This window comes from Pseudopipra pipra, chromosome 6 (genome assembly GCF_036250125.1).
Source record: "Pseudopipra pipra isolate bDixPip1 chromosome 6, bDixPip1.hap1, whole genome shotgun sequence".
NCBI classification, from domain to species: domain Eukaryota; kingdom Metazoa; phylum Chordata; class Aves; order Passeriformes; family Pipridae; genus Pseudopipra; species Pseudopipra pipra.
Window position 1 is genome coordinate 47,617,897 of NC_087554.1, and position 19,625 is coordinate 47,637,521.

At 40.6% G+C, this 19,625-nt stretch overlaps 1 protein-coding gene across 9 annotated transcripts in view; it reads right to left on the bottom strand.

Moving 5' to 3' along the window:
* The window catches only part of FOXN3 (forkhead box N3), a 208,150-nt gene that overhangs the window by 28,710 nt on the left and 159,815 nt on the right, over positions 1 to 19,625 (bottom strand). For 5 of the 9 annotated variants that reach the window (XM_064658947.1, XM_064658945.1, XM_064658944.1 and 2 more), the window contains one exon: positions 424 to 489. The exons of 2 other annotated variants lie outside the window; for them this stretch is intronic. In XM_064658947.1, coding sequence (XP_064515017.1) covers positions 424 to 489 — 66 coding nt within the window. The remainder of the gene's footprint in view (positions 1 to 423; positions 490 to 19,625) is intronic. 2 more of the 9 variants (XM_064658948.1, XM_064658951.1) reach the window with 1 other exon arrangement.

The window sequence follows — 19,625 nt, forward strand, 5'->3', positions numbered from 1 at the left end:
GAAAGTATCCAGATGGCTGTGGTAACTCACACGATGGGAGTCAAATCAAAACAAAATGAAAACAAAACCATATGCCATGTACCCTTCACTCTATTGCTCTCTCTCCCTGCCTCTCTCCTGGCTGTTGCCCCAGGTCTTTCTATCAGTATGGATAATAGTATGTTACTCATTTAAGTGTATGTCATGAATAACAATAACCCCTCTTTTACATTAGAGATCATGGATTAATATTATTCATGTAACAAAGAATGTAATGTGAACCACAAAATTATACTCGTGTAAGGGTCAAGGAAGTGTAAGGTTCTATAAGGGATGCTATATTTCTTTATTAAATCCTTTTTATCTGGTAGGCTGTATACTTATAAAAGAGAATATTAACTTTACATGTCTATGTTGCTATATGCTATAGAAATATCTACTCACAACCTGCTTGTATCTCAGGGGGAGTATTCAAAAGCATCATGGCAGTGGCAGCATCAATGTCAGGATCTGGAAAAATCAACCAATAAATACATTATTTACAACTGGGCTAATTTTTTCCCCCTCCTTTGCTAAACTATAGGTTCAACCAAATCTCTGCAGTGAAAAGGTATGAGAGTTTATTATTCAGAGGGCTTGTTGATCACACACTGAATTTACCCATAAACTTGCATGTGATTCCATTGCTACTATGAAGTAGAGCACAGCGACCTGTGTCACCAAACCATACTCGTGCTCGTACGTGCATGAAACCTTTGTTGTCAGCCTCATCAATTCACTGTTTAATTCTGTGGAGAGTATTAAATTTCATTACAAAGGATCTGTGAAAGCAGGTGCAACATCACAATTTGGAAGCAACAGAGAGGATGAGCCAACAGGAAAGCGTAAGAAATACCTACACCTGAGCAAGTACAGAAGATGACACTCAGTCATTTTGATTTGTCAAGAAAGATTTCAGTGAAGTTTGAGAAGGTGTTGGAAGACAAACTACTACAATTAAGGAAAAAAAAAGAAACTAGCATTTCATTGAAGCATTTGCATGCTCATCCATTGTCACTTTAATATAAGCAAAAATCATCAGCTGGCTGCTGTTATTCTTAAATTGGTTTCTACATCCATCATGAACAGTCAGCTGACAGATGGTAAGTTATAGAGACAGAACAAAATATGATCCTTTTATAACTATATTCACTTGCTTCGAACACAACAGCTCGGCTGCTATGGAAATGCAGGTAGCTATGACAACAGTAAACAACCCCACAACGGCCACTGAATAAGCTGAAAAGAACATCTGCCCCAGCAAAGCGTCCCAGCTGCCCTGGGGCGCAACTTGCTAATCGTGCAGTGATGCCGTGTGACAGAGAAAGCCGCCTATGCCATGTCCAAATAAATGAAGTGTGCAATTGAAGCAGACATAAAAACGCACACCCTGGCCGACTGCTGCCTCTGTACGGCTAAACTGAATGACTAATGAGTATGCAATTGTTGTTTGGGGTTGTTTTTTTTTTTTCAGCTTGTCAGTATTTATACTAAATTACATACTAAAAAATTTAATTTACTGCTAATAGCTTCATGGCACTTTATTTTGGCTATTATGTCAGAAAATTGTTAAAAATATGTGTATTTTTGATCTTTATATATTTCAAATCTATTCGCAGTGAAGTGATGTGGTATAAAGCCCTGTAATTTATTAACAAGACAAATTACGTAGACAGGATTTTAAAATCTGCTTAAGCCAAACAGAAATTCACTTGACTGGTGAATTAAAAAAAGGGATTTTTTTTTATTAGTTTAAAATGTACTACTCTTCTCTGAATTGCTGCAAACACACTTCTAAAGGCTACTATATTATTTAATTGCTGAAACAGCAAACAGAGAACCAGTGCAGCAGGTGTAAAACTGAAGTTGAAGCAGCAGCAGACTTAGTATAAAAGGTGCCCACATAATGGAAAGCAAGTGCCTGTGTCTCCTGGACAGGTCACCATACTCTTTTCCAATAGTCACCAGCAGACTATTGAGAAAAGCAGCTTTACCAACTCATGTTCATCTTCAAGTCTGAAGATACCTCAAAAGCAGCATTCCTGGTGCAATTATCTATGCTGAAAGTGCCATTTCAAAACAGCTTCACTCCCAAACATGTGCCATATTGCAGGAATGGGTCCATGTACCACACGGTGAGTGTGTGGTATCAAACTGAAGAGGGATAATCTATCCCTTGCTTAAAAAGCAAGACAAAAAAAGCAAAGAAACCGGAGAAATAAAGACAAACCAAACCAGAATTCTTCCATCTCTTTCATACCATAAAATCAGAAGATTGTTAGAAGTTGAATTTACTGTATCATGATTCATACAGCCAACTTCAGCATTTGCTTATTGGCTGTTCCTAAATTTTGTTTTATTGTTTTACTTCAAATATGGCCCCTCCCCTGGGTAACATTGTAGTATAATGTTAATCTTACTGTTGAAAGAATAAAAGGACATTACCAGAAAAAACACTGGTGACTTTGGGTTTTGTTTGTGTAACAAACTCTGTGATTTGAGATAAAATTGATGCAATGAGTTTATCTTGAAAGGTGCATTTTTAGCCTTTGGACCACTAATGGTACCACTGTTTCTGTAATGATGTCAGGACACTACCATGAGCTGTTCTCAACACAGGTCTGCATCCATAGTGGCTGTTTCCTAAAGTACAGCCATGTTTCAAGCTCATCTACACCTGCTATCATGCCTAGCTCTCTTTCTGTTGGTATATTCCTGAAGAAATCAGACAGCTATTTCATAATGTCTTGGCAGAGGTAAGAGGGCTTGCGGACAAGCACGAAGGATGCTGTCAGTAGGATCCAGGACAACATACTTTGGGTTGTCCTACTGGAAGGAGACAAGAAAAAGAAGAGACTGGTGCACAAGGGACACAAGGGCCAAGGGCCAGCAGTCTGAGACTACAAAAAGAGGTGCAGAAGAAATGTCCAAGGGCAAACTGAAAAGCCGGTATATTCTTGTGCAGCATTTACGTTCACGATCTGGAGGCGTTTTCCTGAGCAGCATGTCAAGAAGAGCCAAGAAGCAGTCATGAGGAGCAGCACCGAAGGCTGGTGAAGGAAGGGCACCTTTGCTGGGACTGCCCCTTCCTGCTTTGGCTCCTGGTACCCACCAGTGCCCCATGCCGATGGCCCTTTCTCTACAGTGGCCGTCCTTGTGAAGTCTCCTCCATGCGGATTCTATTACTTCAAGCAGTAAAGGCTGACCTTGTGTGACAGCCCCACCAGCCTGGTAACTGGATCCTCTCCCTTCTACCTGCCTGTCTGCATTCGTGAAGCTGTGGATTTCAGAACTGAGATCTCTGTCCCAGCTGAAGTCTGAGATCAACACAAAAGCTCCTGAAGTTATTAACAGTGGGTGGTTAGTGAAAAATGATTGCAGGAACATCTTTCCCTAGGAAACCAGGTTAAAAATAACAACATACAATGCTTTGGAATGTAGAAAATTAAGTATTTAAATGAATGCATTCTGGTTTCTTTTTTTGCTAATTTAAGTAAATGGTGAACTGACTGCATACACAAACAGTTAATTTTTTGCCAGTGGAAAGTAGATGATGCTCGGCCTTCCATGTGAAAGAGGGAAGTAAGAAACAACAAAGAAAAGGAAGGATTGTGGGTATTGTACAAAGAAGTAAGAGTATGCCAAGGTCTCAGATAGGCAATATTGGAGAGGGACAAAAAAATAATGACAAGAATGTCCAGCAGCCACAGTTTTTCCTAACAAACAACTGCTGTCTTGTTGAACTTTGTACCTCATGCTACATTCGGAAGTTTCAGTGCTTGGTCCCTCATACACCAAGGGACCTTCACAAGGTATCAGAAAGGACCTGGACCTTAAGTACTTACACAAACTCACAGGACATGAAAGTCACCAAGGAGCAGGAATTCCATCACAGCTGCAGCACCTCCCGTTGCAGTGTGAGCCTACTGGTGTTTTTGCCAGCACTGCTTTCAAAGACAAAACTTCTTTTCATGAAGTCGATACCAACAATGGCAGAAATCTCATGGCAGGGCTGTTTGCTGCATTTTAGATTCATGCCCCTTGTCAGCAGAGTGTTCAGAAATGAACACCAAATCTCTAAACAGCACCTAGTTCTTTCACTGAGGAATTAACCTACTATTTATCACTCTGTGGAATTATATCTGCATATTGTCAAGATATGCTTTGAATGAAACTCACTTTGCGTGTTAACTGTATAGGATCAGAATCTGCCTTGCACAGACACGTGAAGTGGCAAAATCGTAGGCATGAAATATTCTGGCATAAGATTTCATACAAGCAATGCAGAGGATAACGCTCAGGTAGCAGACTGTTTATTCTGGACTTGTCAAAAAATAATTAAAATCAAACAGGTACTTGAGAAAGCCGGATGTGACAGCTGTTGTTTTATTATGTTGTGATCTCTGATCTGAGTTCATTTCATAGAGAGAGAAAGAGGTTTATAATAATTCATACTATTTTGATATTAGTTCAAACTTTGATCTGGTTTCATCAATTGCTTCAAATTCATCCCCTTCCAACTAAATAAAAATTAGGATAACACAGTCCCCTCTTGATTTTGCTAAAGGGTATTTATCTTTACAGCCATACTATAAGTTTTTAAAGAAAATAGCAGCTGAAGCAGTTCAAAGCAACCATGGCCTGAATTTTCCAGTAGAGATGCCTAGAGAGAGGCACTTAAGATGCATATTTGGGTATTACTAAAATGTTACTGCCAACTGACGTAAAAAATGTAGTTAGTAAATAAACTGCACCATCTGTACACTACAGCCATGGTTATGTTATCTCATCAGGAAGGAATTTATAAGATCTTATTTTAAGTTACTACATCTAAAATAGAACTATTTTTGTAAAGAACTTCATTATTGAGTATGCTAGTTTTTGGTCTATTCTACTTCTGTCTCAGCATCCTCCACTGCTTTTTTCCATTTAAATGCTCTACTCTAGATGGAATGCCTAAAACTCACTGCCACTGTACTCAGAAGGCAGAAGACCAGTTTATTCCTTGTCTACAAGATCAGTCTTTTTACCCCCTGCCTCACTTTCTAGCAGAGACCACTCCTACATATTTTGTGGTGATTTGATTCTTTGATATTTTAGATTTTTGGCAGCTAGAAAATGTTGCAAAAGCAACATTCTTGTCTTCTACCTTTTACCTTTAGGCTTATTAAACTGCAACAGAGCAAATAGCAGCTTGCCCCTATTTAACTTGTCTGTTAACAGACGTGTCCTTTCCCTTCCCACATCATGATAGTTAACCTTGGTATGAGTCAGGTTAGGTCAAAGACACAGAGAATAAGGACCAGAGCTAAGGCTTTTTTCCCATTTGTTTTTTTCTCTTTTCTTTTTTATTTTTAATTTATTTTGCCTAATGTCAGAATAAGAACATAGCTGTTAAAATAAAATTGCAATGTGCAATATAGAAAGAAATACCTGAAGAGCATTGTAAGTACTGTAACTCTGTCAAACGCCTTGGTGTAGGATGCCATTGAGTCCACTTCTGAAACACTTAAATAGGTTGAGAAACTCTCTTAAAATAAACAGAATACTTGTTGAGGTGTAAGGTAAACCAGTAGGATTCAGAACCAAGATCTTGGGAGGAAACAAGAAATTATATTCATATCTCAACAACAGTGCATGAAAGACCAAGAATGAAAATTTTGGAAGCTATATAATAGAGGCCAGGAGGAAGCAATTTCACTAACAATACAAAACTGGGCTGGCAGTCACAGAGGTTCTCCCACTCCTTAGAAAGAATCTAGTATGAGACACAGAAGAATAAAGGTATGGGTCTAAATGAACTAATAGTTTTTCCTATTTAAGTTCATTTCAGGCACTGCCAAGTAAGCTATGGCACAAATTATCCTGAGAAAAAATACAGAACATTTTCAACAGAAACCTTCTTCCTGCTCCTCTATTTTGTTACATTTGTATTTCATGAAGCTACACATATGATTTCCATTCTCTAACAATACCATTTTATCAGCTGAAAAACTGAAACAAACAGTTACAACATATTCTTGTTAAAAATACTAGCTTTAATAAGAAGAATGGTAGCAGGAAGACTTATAGATGGTCTTGCACATCATTCAGAAAGCTGTAGAAAACCGAAGCATCTTAACTTTACATCTTGGGAGTAAAGATTAAGATCATGTAATTGTTAGAAGACAGACTCACAACACTGATATGTTTTTCACCAGTGCAAGATAAAAATATTTTAAGAGACAGCTGACTAAAGAGAGATGAGATATACATCTTACACATAAAGATGACATATTATAATACATACTCTTCTTAAAAACAGGGTAGTGCCGTGGTTTTGTTCCTTTATTTTAAAAGTATTTTTCCATTTTGATGCATATTACTGGCAAGCTTAATTTTCAGTGCAGAAGGATGCGAAAATAAAATTTACCCATTACAAAGGCAACAGTAAAGTCTTTTTTGACTCCATTCAGCCTGTAGAGCTTGTAGTACTGAACAGAAAACATCACCGTGAGAAAACACTAGCCAATGAGCTAGCAGAGAAGAGAGAAACAAATTGCTGTTCCATCATGTACTTACCTAATCTGTGATCAGGAATTTCAACCATCTTCTTAACTGATTGCTGCAGCCTCTGCTTCTACAGTGGAAGATGGGATTATGAGGGCTGTAACTCCTTGCAGCCTTACAGGTTGCACACATATTTTTTTTGACTGAAGAATACACATACACACAAACACATGTTTTTTGTACCCATTTATGCAGATGTGTATTACCTCTGCATTGAGGTCATCATTGCTCAAGCTTTCATAATGTCCCTGCTGCTAACAATAGGTTTTCCTTCCAGCAAAACGGGAGGATGGCTGGCAGGAGGAAGTCCTCTATAAAATTCTGACCATTTAAGACCAAATAAACCCCACCTTACTGTCCCATACCAGTGTTTGTTGTAAGCACTCATTTCCTTCTCATTGCCATTTCAAAATACACTCGTGTTGCCCAGACCTTGAAAACTGAGTATGTCTTTCAGTCCAGCAAGTGCAGAACATGCCAGTTGGAAAAGAACTGACACATTTCACACAGCCCGAGTGACCCTTGAGGAAATGTTTACGGTCCTCCTGCCTCTCTCAGCCACTAGTTCTGCATAAAATGCTGGCTTCTGGGTACTTTCACTGCAAGATGAGTCTTCAGGAGGGTTTCACCCAAATATTCCAACTGCTAGAACCGCCATGGCACAATCCTCATCATGAACACAGCAAGGAAAGGCCTGGGGAGGTGAACATAAATTCCTCACTGGCTTCAGGATCCAGAAAGCAAGGGGGGAAAATGTCAGATAAACATTAAAATAACAGTGAGAAGGGTATTTTGGGGATTTGAAGAAAAAGAAAATGCAACTAATGATGAGAAAAGGGTCAGGCATGTGATACTGCCAGTGAAAGCACTGTATATAGTATAACTATGGAGCCAAATGCAGTCTAAAACCAAAATAAGAGCAGAAAAGGTGAACAAAAAATCCAGCAGCTAAAATAGCTGTGTGCTATTAACACAAGCAGACTGACATAATGGAAAGGGAACTCAAGGCATTAGTGTTATTACAGGAAAATTCACAAACAGGGTGGAACACCAATTATTATTGAAACAAGTGTCAAAAGGTCTGTGCTTTTCAAAGAAAAGAAATATGGGTTTTATATGGTAGGATACTGTCATGCAATAATGAAGCAGCACACTTGGGAAACAGCATAAAATGAATATGTTTGGAAATGCTGTGGACAGATGGTCAAATAAGGCTACTAAGAGAGAGACACTGGGTCTGCTCTTGACTTCTTACAGCAGATATGGATCTGGATAGAGCTCTATGTCATTACTGAAATGGGAATTGTATCAACAAGGGAGACCTAACTTCGCAGTACAGATTGGAGAACAAATGGTATTAACCACAGTAAGACCAGTTATTCCTGGATGTGACAGCTGAAAAGTTTCTTTATCCATGTTGCTGAATGAACATGAATAGATTCTATTCTGCTCTTTATCTTAAATAATGAGGATGACTTTGGAACAGAGGACCACAAAGTGATGCAGTTTAGATTAAGTGGGAAGGATAACAGCAAGCCTAATTTTGTTTAAGATCTATTATTTCCAAAGAGTAAGTTCTGATGAACTAAATGGTTCCTGTGGAACCTCTGGGAAACAGACTAGGCTGAGGAACTCTAGATCTCAGTCTGGGGGAGGCTGCAGTTTCTGCAAGTCACTGCACCAAGACCTAACTGAAACTTTTATCTGGAGAAAAGCAGGAAAGATGCACTCTTTGAAAATAAGAACATAAAAGCTTAAAAACCCCAGCTGGACAGAAAGCAGAGAGCTTGGCTTGCTCAGTTAAGCAAAACAGAGGCAGAGAAGTAAAACTATCATGACGAGGTATCCATGGGATGCAGGGGTGAAAAGCAAGGTAGAAGAACTATTAACTTCTAAGACAATTTCAGTAAAGCAACACTGGCTGAAGACACGACTGGTAATTGGAACACTTATAAGAGGAGGGCAATGGTATTTTGGTAAAACTCTTCTAACTGGAGCTGAAACAAAGCAAAAAGTTTGAATGTCAGTTTTCAGAAGTATTTAGAGAGTGTTGCTGCCCACAATGTGTCCTGGGGGAGGGGCTCTCCAGAAGCTGCCTTTGAAACTGCTTCTCTAGGGCAGGTAAGCTCTCTGCAAAACTCTATGACAGAGTGGGAAAGAGCACAAAAACACAGTCATGAAGAAACTATGCCAGTGAAGGCCTATTTGCAAAATGGCTTATCTACATAAATGTGCAGAAGCACCAGGATGATATTTGACACTCCAGGACCGGACTCATGCCACTTCATGTCAAAGGTGACTTGCAATAAGCTTAGGGGCTGTGCTATGGACACACAGGACTATGTCTATCAGCTTCCAGCATGTTCTGTGCCCTGAGCTGCTAAACTTGGGCAGGATGCCTGCAGATCAGTGGTGTCTGCACTTAGAGGAGACAATTGCAGAGCTGGAGCCTCATACCAGCTCAGAGTAGAGCACTGATGTGAGCCCACAGCTGTCACCTGTAGTTGGCCTGAGCCCTATGGCAACAGCCTTGAGCATGTAAGTAAGACTCCAGGTGCAACAAAGAAGATTTGGCCAGAACATACTCCAGTAGCCCTGGAGTCATGGCACTTATGAAGAAAAGTCAGTGGGCAAGCTACATGAGACCCGGCTTGCAAGTCCTCTCACCCCTCTAACTGCACTCCCATGCCTGCTCATAAACTCCAGTTCAAACTCTCACATTCCCTCCTCTGCTTTCTCTGCAGAACAGCAGAGCACGTCCAGGCAGGAAGGTGCAGAGAGGTGCCAGCAGGCAGCGCCTTGTACATGGGGGACTGGGAGAATCAGAGGCAAAGGATGCTGGCCCGCAGCTTAGGGAGGTCCGTGCACAGGGGCTTCTTCGTGAACCCAGGAAAGGCTGCAAGAATTAGCTGCAAGCCAAACAGTTCCCACTGGTGTACACTGGGCAATCCTGGGTTTCAAGGTGTGGATGTAGGCAGGACAACTAGAATTGTCACCAAATATGTTAAAAAAGCCTGTATAAGCATGAGCAACTAGCAGGTACACAGTCAGGCTTCCATGCAGTCTGGTGGAGGTCAACTCCATGCCATACAGCCATGACAGCAAGTCTAGGCTTAGAGAGGCTTTGAAGATCTTGACATTCCCACTGCAGATGTCTACAAGATAGCCCATGGAGTAGAAGATTACTTTCAAATTACAAGTCAATATTCTGAGACCACATTGGCCTTTTTTAGTGAAAGCTTCTGCTGAAAGCAACACAGTGAAGGTAGGCTCCCTGAACACTGAAGAGACTTTAAGAGTGAAATTAGTCAGCCTTAGGGTGGGGCTTTAACTTAGCTTAAAAAGCATACATAAGAACAGGAGTTATTTAAAACAACTGCAACGCTATTTGTTGAGACTAAACACTGCATCCTAATTAACAGGTGTGTTTTGTTTCTTGCTTACATTCTTCATAGAAGAGATTTTGTAGAAGATATGTTCCAAACCTGAAAAATCCTATCAAACTTGTTTTCACTTACTTTTTTCTTGAATTAAGTTGCATATGCATCTCAGATCTTCCAGTAAACACTTCGCTAGCATTAATTTAGTACCACTTATACTATATAGCAGCAAATGTGTAAGTTCAATATTGTCATTGCTGGAATTTTTACTTGAACATTTCAAAAGCAGAGGAAATATGTAATGTCATGAACTGAAATGTGGCGAAAGAATAATTCACTTGAGTGTCTAAAGAGCAAGCACTAAGGCGAGACTTTGCTGCCAAGTCACATTTACAGGCCCCTTGGATGCTTCTAACTTGCCAAATGGTTATCATATAGCTCCTTTCTGGCCAAAACGGTTGAACTAACTTTTTACTTACTATTATTTGTCATATTTTAATTAAAATGAAGAAGGGGAGATACAGGATTCCACTTCTGCCAACCTCCAATTTGCTATGAATGATCCTATTCAAGCTCTTTGGACTCTGAATGGCCACTAGCTGACAAGTTAGGTTAGCAAAGGAGTAAGGAATGGGCAGAACATGACCAGAATTCCTTTGAAGACTCTTTCAGCTCCTCATCTGAAAGGTGTAAAAGTATATGTACTTCACAAAACAGAGTGGGTAAGCTAAGAGGCTCTCATTCCCTTCTCTTTGTGCACTGAACAGGGAGTCAACTGACCACGTGCACAGGCCTAAAATAAGTTGTTGGACATTAAAAAGAAAGTAAGAAGAAATAAAACTTTATCCAGGAAGTAGTGAGAGCTGTCTCTGTAATCCAGGAAAACACTTGTATGTGTATACAAGCCAGAAAACGAGCAGCATCTGTGGAAGAGGATCAGAGTACCAGCATCCAGCAGGGCTCAGCCCTGGACTGGAACAGCTGGGCAGCTTAACTATAGCTCAGGACAGTTTTGTAAAAAACTAGTGCTTTCATTAACAAGAATCATAAGAACGTTCTGCACAATTCCCACGGGCATACAGCAAGGCCAGAGAGGAAATCACCTTTTACACGATGCTAGATCTCATCTCCCTGCAGCCCCCCAAATGCAGCTCCTGATGCCAGGCAGCTGTGTCTCTGCTCGGCAGGAACAGACATTGCTCCCACCAAGTGGATGGCATGGCAAAAGCCACCCTGAAGAAAGAGTGAGCTTGCTTTTAGTAAGTATTTAGTCATCTTATCAACTTTGTGTTTACAACCAAACAGAGAAAAAGCCTCACACTGCTTTTTGTACTCCAAAATTTCAACAAACTCTAGTGAGAGCTGGTTTATTGAGTTTTAAATAGCAGTTTTTGCAATTCTTGTCAGTGCAGCACACAGGCACCTCTCTGGCCTTTCAGAGAGTTCTGCTTCATGTCCACACAGCATACAGTTCATACGAACTCTGCCAGTGCAAATTCAGTTTACTAAGATGATCGTCATCAGATCTGAGTGTCTGTGAGAGTAAGGCACAGGCTATCTGGGGAAATGAATCTTAGTGATGTTGCCTAATCAAATCGATTACACCAAAACAAACCAGAGAGAACACACTTGCCTTGCCCCCCTCCCCGTCTCTGCACACTCATCTTCAATGAGCACCTGCCCTCTCATGGGTGCACTGAACAGACCCACTACCCTGCTGCCCCCTCCATACAGAGGTCCTCATGGTGCATCTCACCACTCTGCACAGCCAGAAGAAGCTCCCCAGTGTGACTGTTGCACTGTGCATCTCTCTGCTTCTCTCCTTCCTGTCTCCAGCAGGGGGTAGGGAAATCTCAAAAGACAATGGTGGCAAACCTCCAGAAAAGCAAATGTGAAAAGAAGAAAAGCTTGTATTTATTTTTCATTTTAATGCCATGATTTATAGGCAAACAGCTGCCTTGCACACACAGTGAGGAACAGAACTGAAAACCTTATAAGAGATCCTTTCCCCTCCCCTAAAAAATACCTGACACCCCCATTTAGAAACAATTATTCATAAATCTGGTGCAACATTTCATCCAGTACAACACACATGCTAATAGCATGTACTGTAGAATTGTAAGGTTTTTTTTATAAAAGCCAGTAATATTCTTCCTTAGGGAATACATCAATGAAAATGTTTCTGTTTTATGCAAAATTGTCAATGACATTCCAGCAAAGTTAGAGACCTGATAGTTACAGGACTCCTTAGAGTAGAAAGTAAGTGCTACATTGTACAACTATAATACAGTTATGGAAAACAGTGTAAAGCCTTAAAATCGCTGGAGAGGAGTTGTCTCTCACTTGTTTCAGGAGACTAACAGCAGTAATTATGCCTGATTAAAAATCAATGTTGCTAGACCTGATACTGGCTGGAAAGGGCCTGGAATTCATAAACTCCCAAACTCTTAGCCCTGAGTATGCACTGAGCTACATCTTTGTTTATGAGAGATGAATGTAAGCAGCTACCTTCCTTTTAGTTTCAAGGCAAAGTATCCAAAAACATGTTTGAGGTTGGTTTTCATGTCACTACTGGGTATTTTAACAGAAACGTGAGGATGTATTTGCAATGTAACAAAGAGCTTATTTATAAAGTCAGTTTTAGAAGTGGGAAAACTTCATTTGCTACTCTTATCAGCCAGCAACATCAAATCTGATCTGGCTCTCAATCATGATAATGCAGCACAGCTTGCTTAGGCTTTTTACTGATGGGACTGCTTTGAGATTGCTAGAAAGGATGCTGATGAGCATTAACTATGATGTCTGTCATTTTGTATCTCTGGATTAATAATCCTATAGCTCTATCATTATGATAGCAGACTACCTCTCAAGAATTTAAACACAGAAATTCTCTCTTTTCTTTCAAAACTTTTGTAGTAAGTAGTTTGGCAAGGGTATATGTGTATATCAAAGAAAAAGAGACATGCATGTGAGTACAAGGTATCGAAGAAAAAGTGCAAAATGTAAAAAAGTGAATTCTGCAAAACCTGTGATAACATTCTGGCTGAGCATGTCTACCTGAACTCCTCCTTCCATGGTTCATAAAGCCAAGGCTACACAGCAATTACCAAAGGACGTCACAACTTTTCAGGGGGCAAAATCTCCTGGAAATCTCCTGGAAAACTCTGACAATTATGTTGGCTTTCCAGGATGGAAACTGAATAGATATATTTGTAGAAGTCTCTATAAAACAGAGCAGAAAATTTCCTTTTAAATCAGATGGGGTGTCATGTCAGAGTGGCAAATCCATTTTTACTATGAAGTCATGTAGGTGCATATATTTCAGTCACAGCAGCAGAGAGTCTAAGCTCACTGTCATAGATCGATGGAGCAGATACTTCTCGCTGGTGTAACAGAATGACATCCAACAGCTCTGAAAAACTGAAAGGCCCCCAGAGCAGAGGCAGAAGCAATAGTCTGTCACAGAAAAGACATTTCCTAGTGCTGTCCCATTTTACCCACCATCCCACATTTGACACCTGCTCACAGATATCTGGATTTGCTATAATAGTCCAAAGCCCTGGTTTGGAAGAGCTGCAGGACTGCCTCCCATGATGGCTGATGCCATCGTTTCCATGGACACAAGATGCACAAATCTGACATCAATACTGAGCCACCAGCTGACCAAATCCAGAGGAAGCTCCTCCCTGACCCCCACACAGATGTTTGGTCTTCTCCTAAATTGCTCATTTGCATGTGTTCTTCTCAAACCAACCCTTTCCTGTGCTTCAGGAATGCAGCTAGGAAAAGGCAGCTGACTACAACCATCTCTGCATTTCACGAGCTGGCAAAACAGCGTTCCTTTCAGATACCCAAAGTGTACCCAGAGCCATTAGTGGCTTGCCCTTCTCCCCTATAGAATGCAATCAAAACCATATTTCTGATCAAAACCTTTCATACCATTTAAACATCACTCCTCTCCAATTTTCTTTCTATTTTCCTGTTCCTCTTGGGCATGTATCAGTTCTTTCAGTAGGCTTTTTCCCCTTTCTCCACAGGGATAAGTGTGTGGTGCCCATTGTTGTGGTACCAGAGCTCCTCACACCAAACAGATGTACCCACATGCCCTGCCCAAGACTCCCCAGAAGGCTGGGACATGGTTGGGGCCTGAGTTTCAGCAGGGCTGGAAACACAACCCCTCTGGGGCAGACAGCCATAGCTGAACACTGAAATACAATGCCTTAATAAGTAGGTCAGCCTGTTCCTATAAAAGCAACGGGTTTAACGCTGACCGTGCCTGACAGTGGGAGTAGGAAGAGATTGCAGTTTTCCTCCATTTCCCACATTCGACCCTTTTGAAGCCACTACACTCCTGGCCTGCTGTCACCCTCTCAGCAGCAGGACCGGACTTGTGGGGTGCCCGCAGCCCTGCCGTACTTTGGCCCACAGTAACTCCACCTCTGCAGGATTGCAGTCAGGACTGCTGGAACATTGCATCAGAAAGCAAATTCCAAGAAAACAAACACTATCACTAGGCAATTGAAATGCAGTTGGTAGCAACAAACAAACCCTCTGCAATGAGGATCTAGGGCTCTGTTCTTGCCAACAGGTTCAACAGGTTTTGAATATTAAGTCACCCTGAGCTTTATTAGTGCTTAAAAGGGAAACACCACAAGATCTTGGCAGCTGAGGTTTCACACTGTCCCTGCTTTAGAGCAGCCCACTCCCCTCCTCCCCTTTCTCTCCCTTTGGCAAAGAATTATTTTCACCCTCCTTAAATTAGTGAAGAAAACATTCCTCCCTGTCCAACTAACACATGCAAGCACCCCAGCACACTGCGTGGGAAGGGGAGGTGGTGGGAGGAAGCACCCTGCCTGCAGGGCAGCGGGAGCACTCCTCAGTTTCCAGGAGTTTTCAGTTGCACAACAAAGCAGATATGGGAGTGAAATGTGGTGCCAAGGCAGTGTGCTGGCCCTTCGTGCCACAGGAACACACCTGGGCTGCCAGCTCAGCAGGCACCACTGTGTGATCCCACTCCAAACACCTGGGGCTGAACCTTACCTGCATGGCTTCTTACCCTTACCATAGCCAACACAGACAGCTCTACTGAAAGGAAGGATCATCGCTTGCAAAGGACACCAATTTACTTTAATAAAGGCTCTGATATACTCTTGTCACTTTCTTTAAATATAGCAGCAGTCAATGGCATTTACTAAAGACAGCACAAAAGACAAGAAAGTTCATTCAAATGTTTCTTCTCCTCTCAGTGAAGGAGCTCACTATGATGCCTCTGCAAATGGAGCTTCATGAATCAGCCCAACATGGCACTGCGTGGACTGCAAGACCACAACACAATGCCCAAATACCATCTGCTCCTCCCATGAGCTGGTCTTGAAAGTCTTTAGCTTGTGTAAACAACTGCTGGTCCATTTTATTTTGAGATGTTGCACAATGTAGCAGAGTACACTTACAAGCTGACTATAATCAAAAGCTTTATAGTCTGCTAAACTTGTTTTAAATAATGCATAAATACCAAAAAAGACACACTGTACTCTTCATCAATTTTCATGTGAACTCAGTTCTCTCTGTTTGCTGCATTCTCTGTTCATAGCAGCACAGTATAAACCACAGAATAAGTAGTATTATTTTCTGTTCCCTTTTAGCTCTAGTCCAGAAACATACACTATATTTAATTACTGTTTTGGTAGCATCCACCTACACAGACAGGCTGTGCTTACATGAATCAACTGGTATTTCTGGATTCAGAGCACTGAAGAGGTTAAAAAAACATGAGGGCACTTATGTCAGCCCCTCCTTCCTCTCTCCCCTGCATGTCATCACACTGAAAGGGTTTAAAAGTAAAAAATTCCTTCCACATCATATAATCCTGGCATCTGCTGTGTAGCAAATCAAGCTCACTCATTTTGCTGTGTTATTCCCAAAAGTAACTATACAGATTCAGGTCTAGAACTCCATTTTCCACTTCCTGAAGTTTCCTTAGGCACATTAGAAAAAGCAGTAAACACGGCTAGTAAATACAAAGCAATCTTCTCTGTCTAAGTGCAATTCTGATTGCATTACTTAAGAAATATAACTTCCTGGGGCTTTTACTACCTTACTTTATGATACACATGATATGGTATCAATCTACCAACTTCCTTCTGCTGCCCCTTTCTTCAGAAGCTCACAGCTCACCCATGACATTTTGTAGTTCAAATATGAAGCCATTACCAAGATTAAGCCACAGAAGGAATCCAGTTCAGAGAGTGAGTAGGTCGCTGTGGTCATGCTTATTATTTAATAACAGTGGGAATAATTCATATCACAGCAACAATTCTCTACCACTCCATTTATCAATTTCAAAGAAAAGTAAATCAGACCTCTAGGCAGTGATGGGAAGGCTCAATCCATCTAGACGCTGTCTGTTAAACACTGGGCCCCTATTCAAGGATGGACCCTACAGTAAGATATACGGGAACAATTCTACTTCAGCTATACTTAGGTCTAGCAAACCTGTGCCAGCAAAACCTTGGGAGTAGCATGGCTTCAAATTCACATTCTATTTCCAAGCAGACACTGTGGTTTCAGGTAATGTGTTTCATCCCTTCCAAACGGACAAAGTTTAATTTTTCTCCTTTGCATGGGCTGCCTAGCTGGTATATTCACTCTGCAAGCTTTTTGAGGTAAAGACTGCCTCCTACTACATGTGTCTTGGCTGACAATAATTGCTGTAGTTGTCCTGAAGTCTACAATTTCTCAGATTTTTTAAAATGTGATTGAAAGAAACCTTATGCCCCCACTAACACCTGTCTCGGATCTATCTTCTTTGCAACAGAGGACAGTGTCATTAAGCTAACATATTCCTAAATTTTCTTCTTTAACATGCTTTCCTTCACACCTTTGCTATTTGTTAATGTGATTTCCAATACCTATTGAAGGTGCAATGAAACGGAAGGGAAGAGATGACACTGAAACTTAAATCTTTAACACAAGTATTCCTAAACATCTCATAGATGAGCTGTTTTACTTTCAGCTTGCTTCCACCTACACGCCTTTATCCTGCAGCCCCAACAATTGATGAACTACTGGGTTTCCAAATCCTTACAACAGGGCCAAGGTTTTTGCCTTTTTGTTTGGCTAATCTTTTCACATCTATTTGCCTTGCTGCCACAACAACTAAACAGCACATAAGTGATTTTGGTTCATTCAATAGATTCCAAATTGGGAGACTGCCTATTTTGTTTGCTTTAGGGCAAGAGGAGGAAGCAAACAGCAGCTTTGTAAGTGAAGTTGCCTGATATTCTTCTCTCAATTATGGCTGTGAAAAGATTTAGAAATGCAAAGTACTCTTTACAAACAGAGTCACTTCATGCTGATCCAACTTGTTTCAATTCACGTTAATTTGATTCCACGTCTAGAAGTGGTTAAACTTTGATACCTACTATGTTTTTTTACATTTAGACAGATTCTTTTCAACTTAGCAGGGCAAACTAACGTTAATAAGTTCCATTTAGTTTTGAATATTTGCTTAACATGGGGCTGGGAGCTCACAAGCAACAAACCCCAAGGCTGTAACCAACTCTCTGGGTGCCCAATGCCATCTTCTCATTTGTATCAGCTGACCAATTCCCAGTGCTGACATCAATACTTTTAAGACTTCTCCACTAAGGTGGAAAAGAAAAAGCTACTTTAAATAGTCTAATAAGCCCCCACAAAACCATTTTTAATAACTGCTTGCCAAGAATTGCATAATAATTTTGCAGAGTAGCTGGCAGGCAATCAGGTCTGGAATACGGTAGTTCAGCTGCAGTATGAAATAAGTACTGCTTTGAAGCACAATTTTACTGCTCCATGCCTTTATGGCAGCAATTTGAAGACTTCTTACCCAATGTAAAAAAATCAAACAAAACTAACACAAACAAAAAATTCCCAACAAAACATTACAAAAACCCCAACCCCAAACCAACCAACCAATACAACCCAAAAGAGCCCACCGGAATCAACATATTCTTTAATAAAATAAATGCATTTTGAAACTTTCCAAGTTCATTCAGTTTCCTCCCAACCTGGCCCTGGCAACTAAACAAGCGTAACACAAACACACATAATAGCAAGAAGCCAGAGTAATATTGCAGCCAGGAATCCTTTTCCTTCTGAAGTCCACCCAATTGCACGTATAAGATTCATCATTTGTTAAACAGGTTTCAAAACCCAAACAATTCCTGCATCTTCACTGAAAGGGAAATGTCACAAAATCCTGCAAGGAGCAGAGTCCCAGAGTGAGGAACACAGAGGCTTGATTCTCTTGGCTCCTTCAGCAGAGACAGGGCATCTCCCCTTTCAGCTGCTCCCTAAGCACTACTGGCATTGGCAGAAAACTGTGAATTTAGTGACATCATGCTGGGATGTAAAACCCCACAGCCACTAACACATAACTATCAGGAAGTTCCTAATGGTGCCTTATTAATTCAGTCCTTACTTAATATATCCTCGAAAACAGTCACTGCACATATATGATTAAAAATAAATTCTTAAAAAAATTGTTAAATTGTTGAGATTATTGTTATTGTGATTACTGTTGGGTAGGGGAGGATGGAGGAATGAAAGAAAGGGAGAGGAGGAACAACAGATTTCTTACCTGAAGACATACGAGAAAAGAAACAAAAAGATGCTGGCTCAGAGGCCCAAGAAATTCTGGGTAACTGAATACAGAAATACAAACACATACAATGGATAGAGACCTCGAGGGGGGATAGAAATTTGCTTCTTTGTAAGCTGAAGATAGAAAGTCAACCAAAAGAAATGAACAGACCTCTACAAAGTTGACTCAACTCTACTTTCTGGTGTTGATGACAGCCCTGTAGAGACACCTCCCCTGCCTCACCACCCTGTACTTCCCACACAATGGTTGTCCCGTTAAGCAAACACTACAAATGATTAAAAACTACATGAAATTTTACAAAATTACATGGTATGCTTCTGCTCCTGTTGCCAGCCCCAAAGTGTTTAGCACGCTCTTATGCTATCAAGTTTTGTACTCTGTGCCAGTCACTCCCCAAGGTGTTTATGTGAAGCACTCAGGCAAACTGAACAGAACATCTGTATTCTATTTGCTAATGAGCAATCATCATTCCTACAATTCTCCAGCCAGAGATTTTGCTGTTTGGAATACTAATGCCATTTGAAAAAAATTAAAAGAAAAAAAATATGTTCGGCTCATTAGTATTAGAGTTACTAAAATACTTCAGCACTATTTACAATGCAACCAGGCTTCTATTTCCATTGCTTTCCAGTATTTTTACAAAATTTGAACTTTCAGAGATAAAAACTTTGATGATACATACTTAATGTATTTTCTGAATTAGCATCATTTACAACACATCTCTTGCTTTAATTATATTTTACCTGCACAGAGGCCAGGTTGTAAAATCAGCTACTACAAAAACTTTTCAAACAAACCCTAGTGAGGATTCCCTTCATTGCTTTCTTTATGTGGCAGCTTCCAAAGCAGGTGAAATGAGGCAAAAAAGTTATGAAAGTACAGTCCATGGTTTACAAGCTTGATTATATGAAATTCCTATGTGTGCAGAGAGTGAGGGAATACCACAGCTTTGAAACTCAGGACACGTTTTGTCTGTAGACAGAAACAGCTACCACTTTCCCTTCTAACCAATGGATATTCAGATCACGTGAGGATCA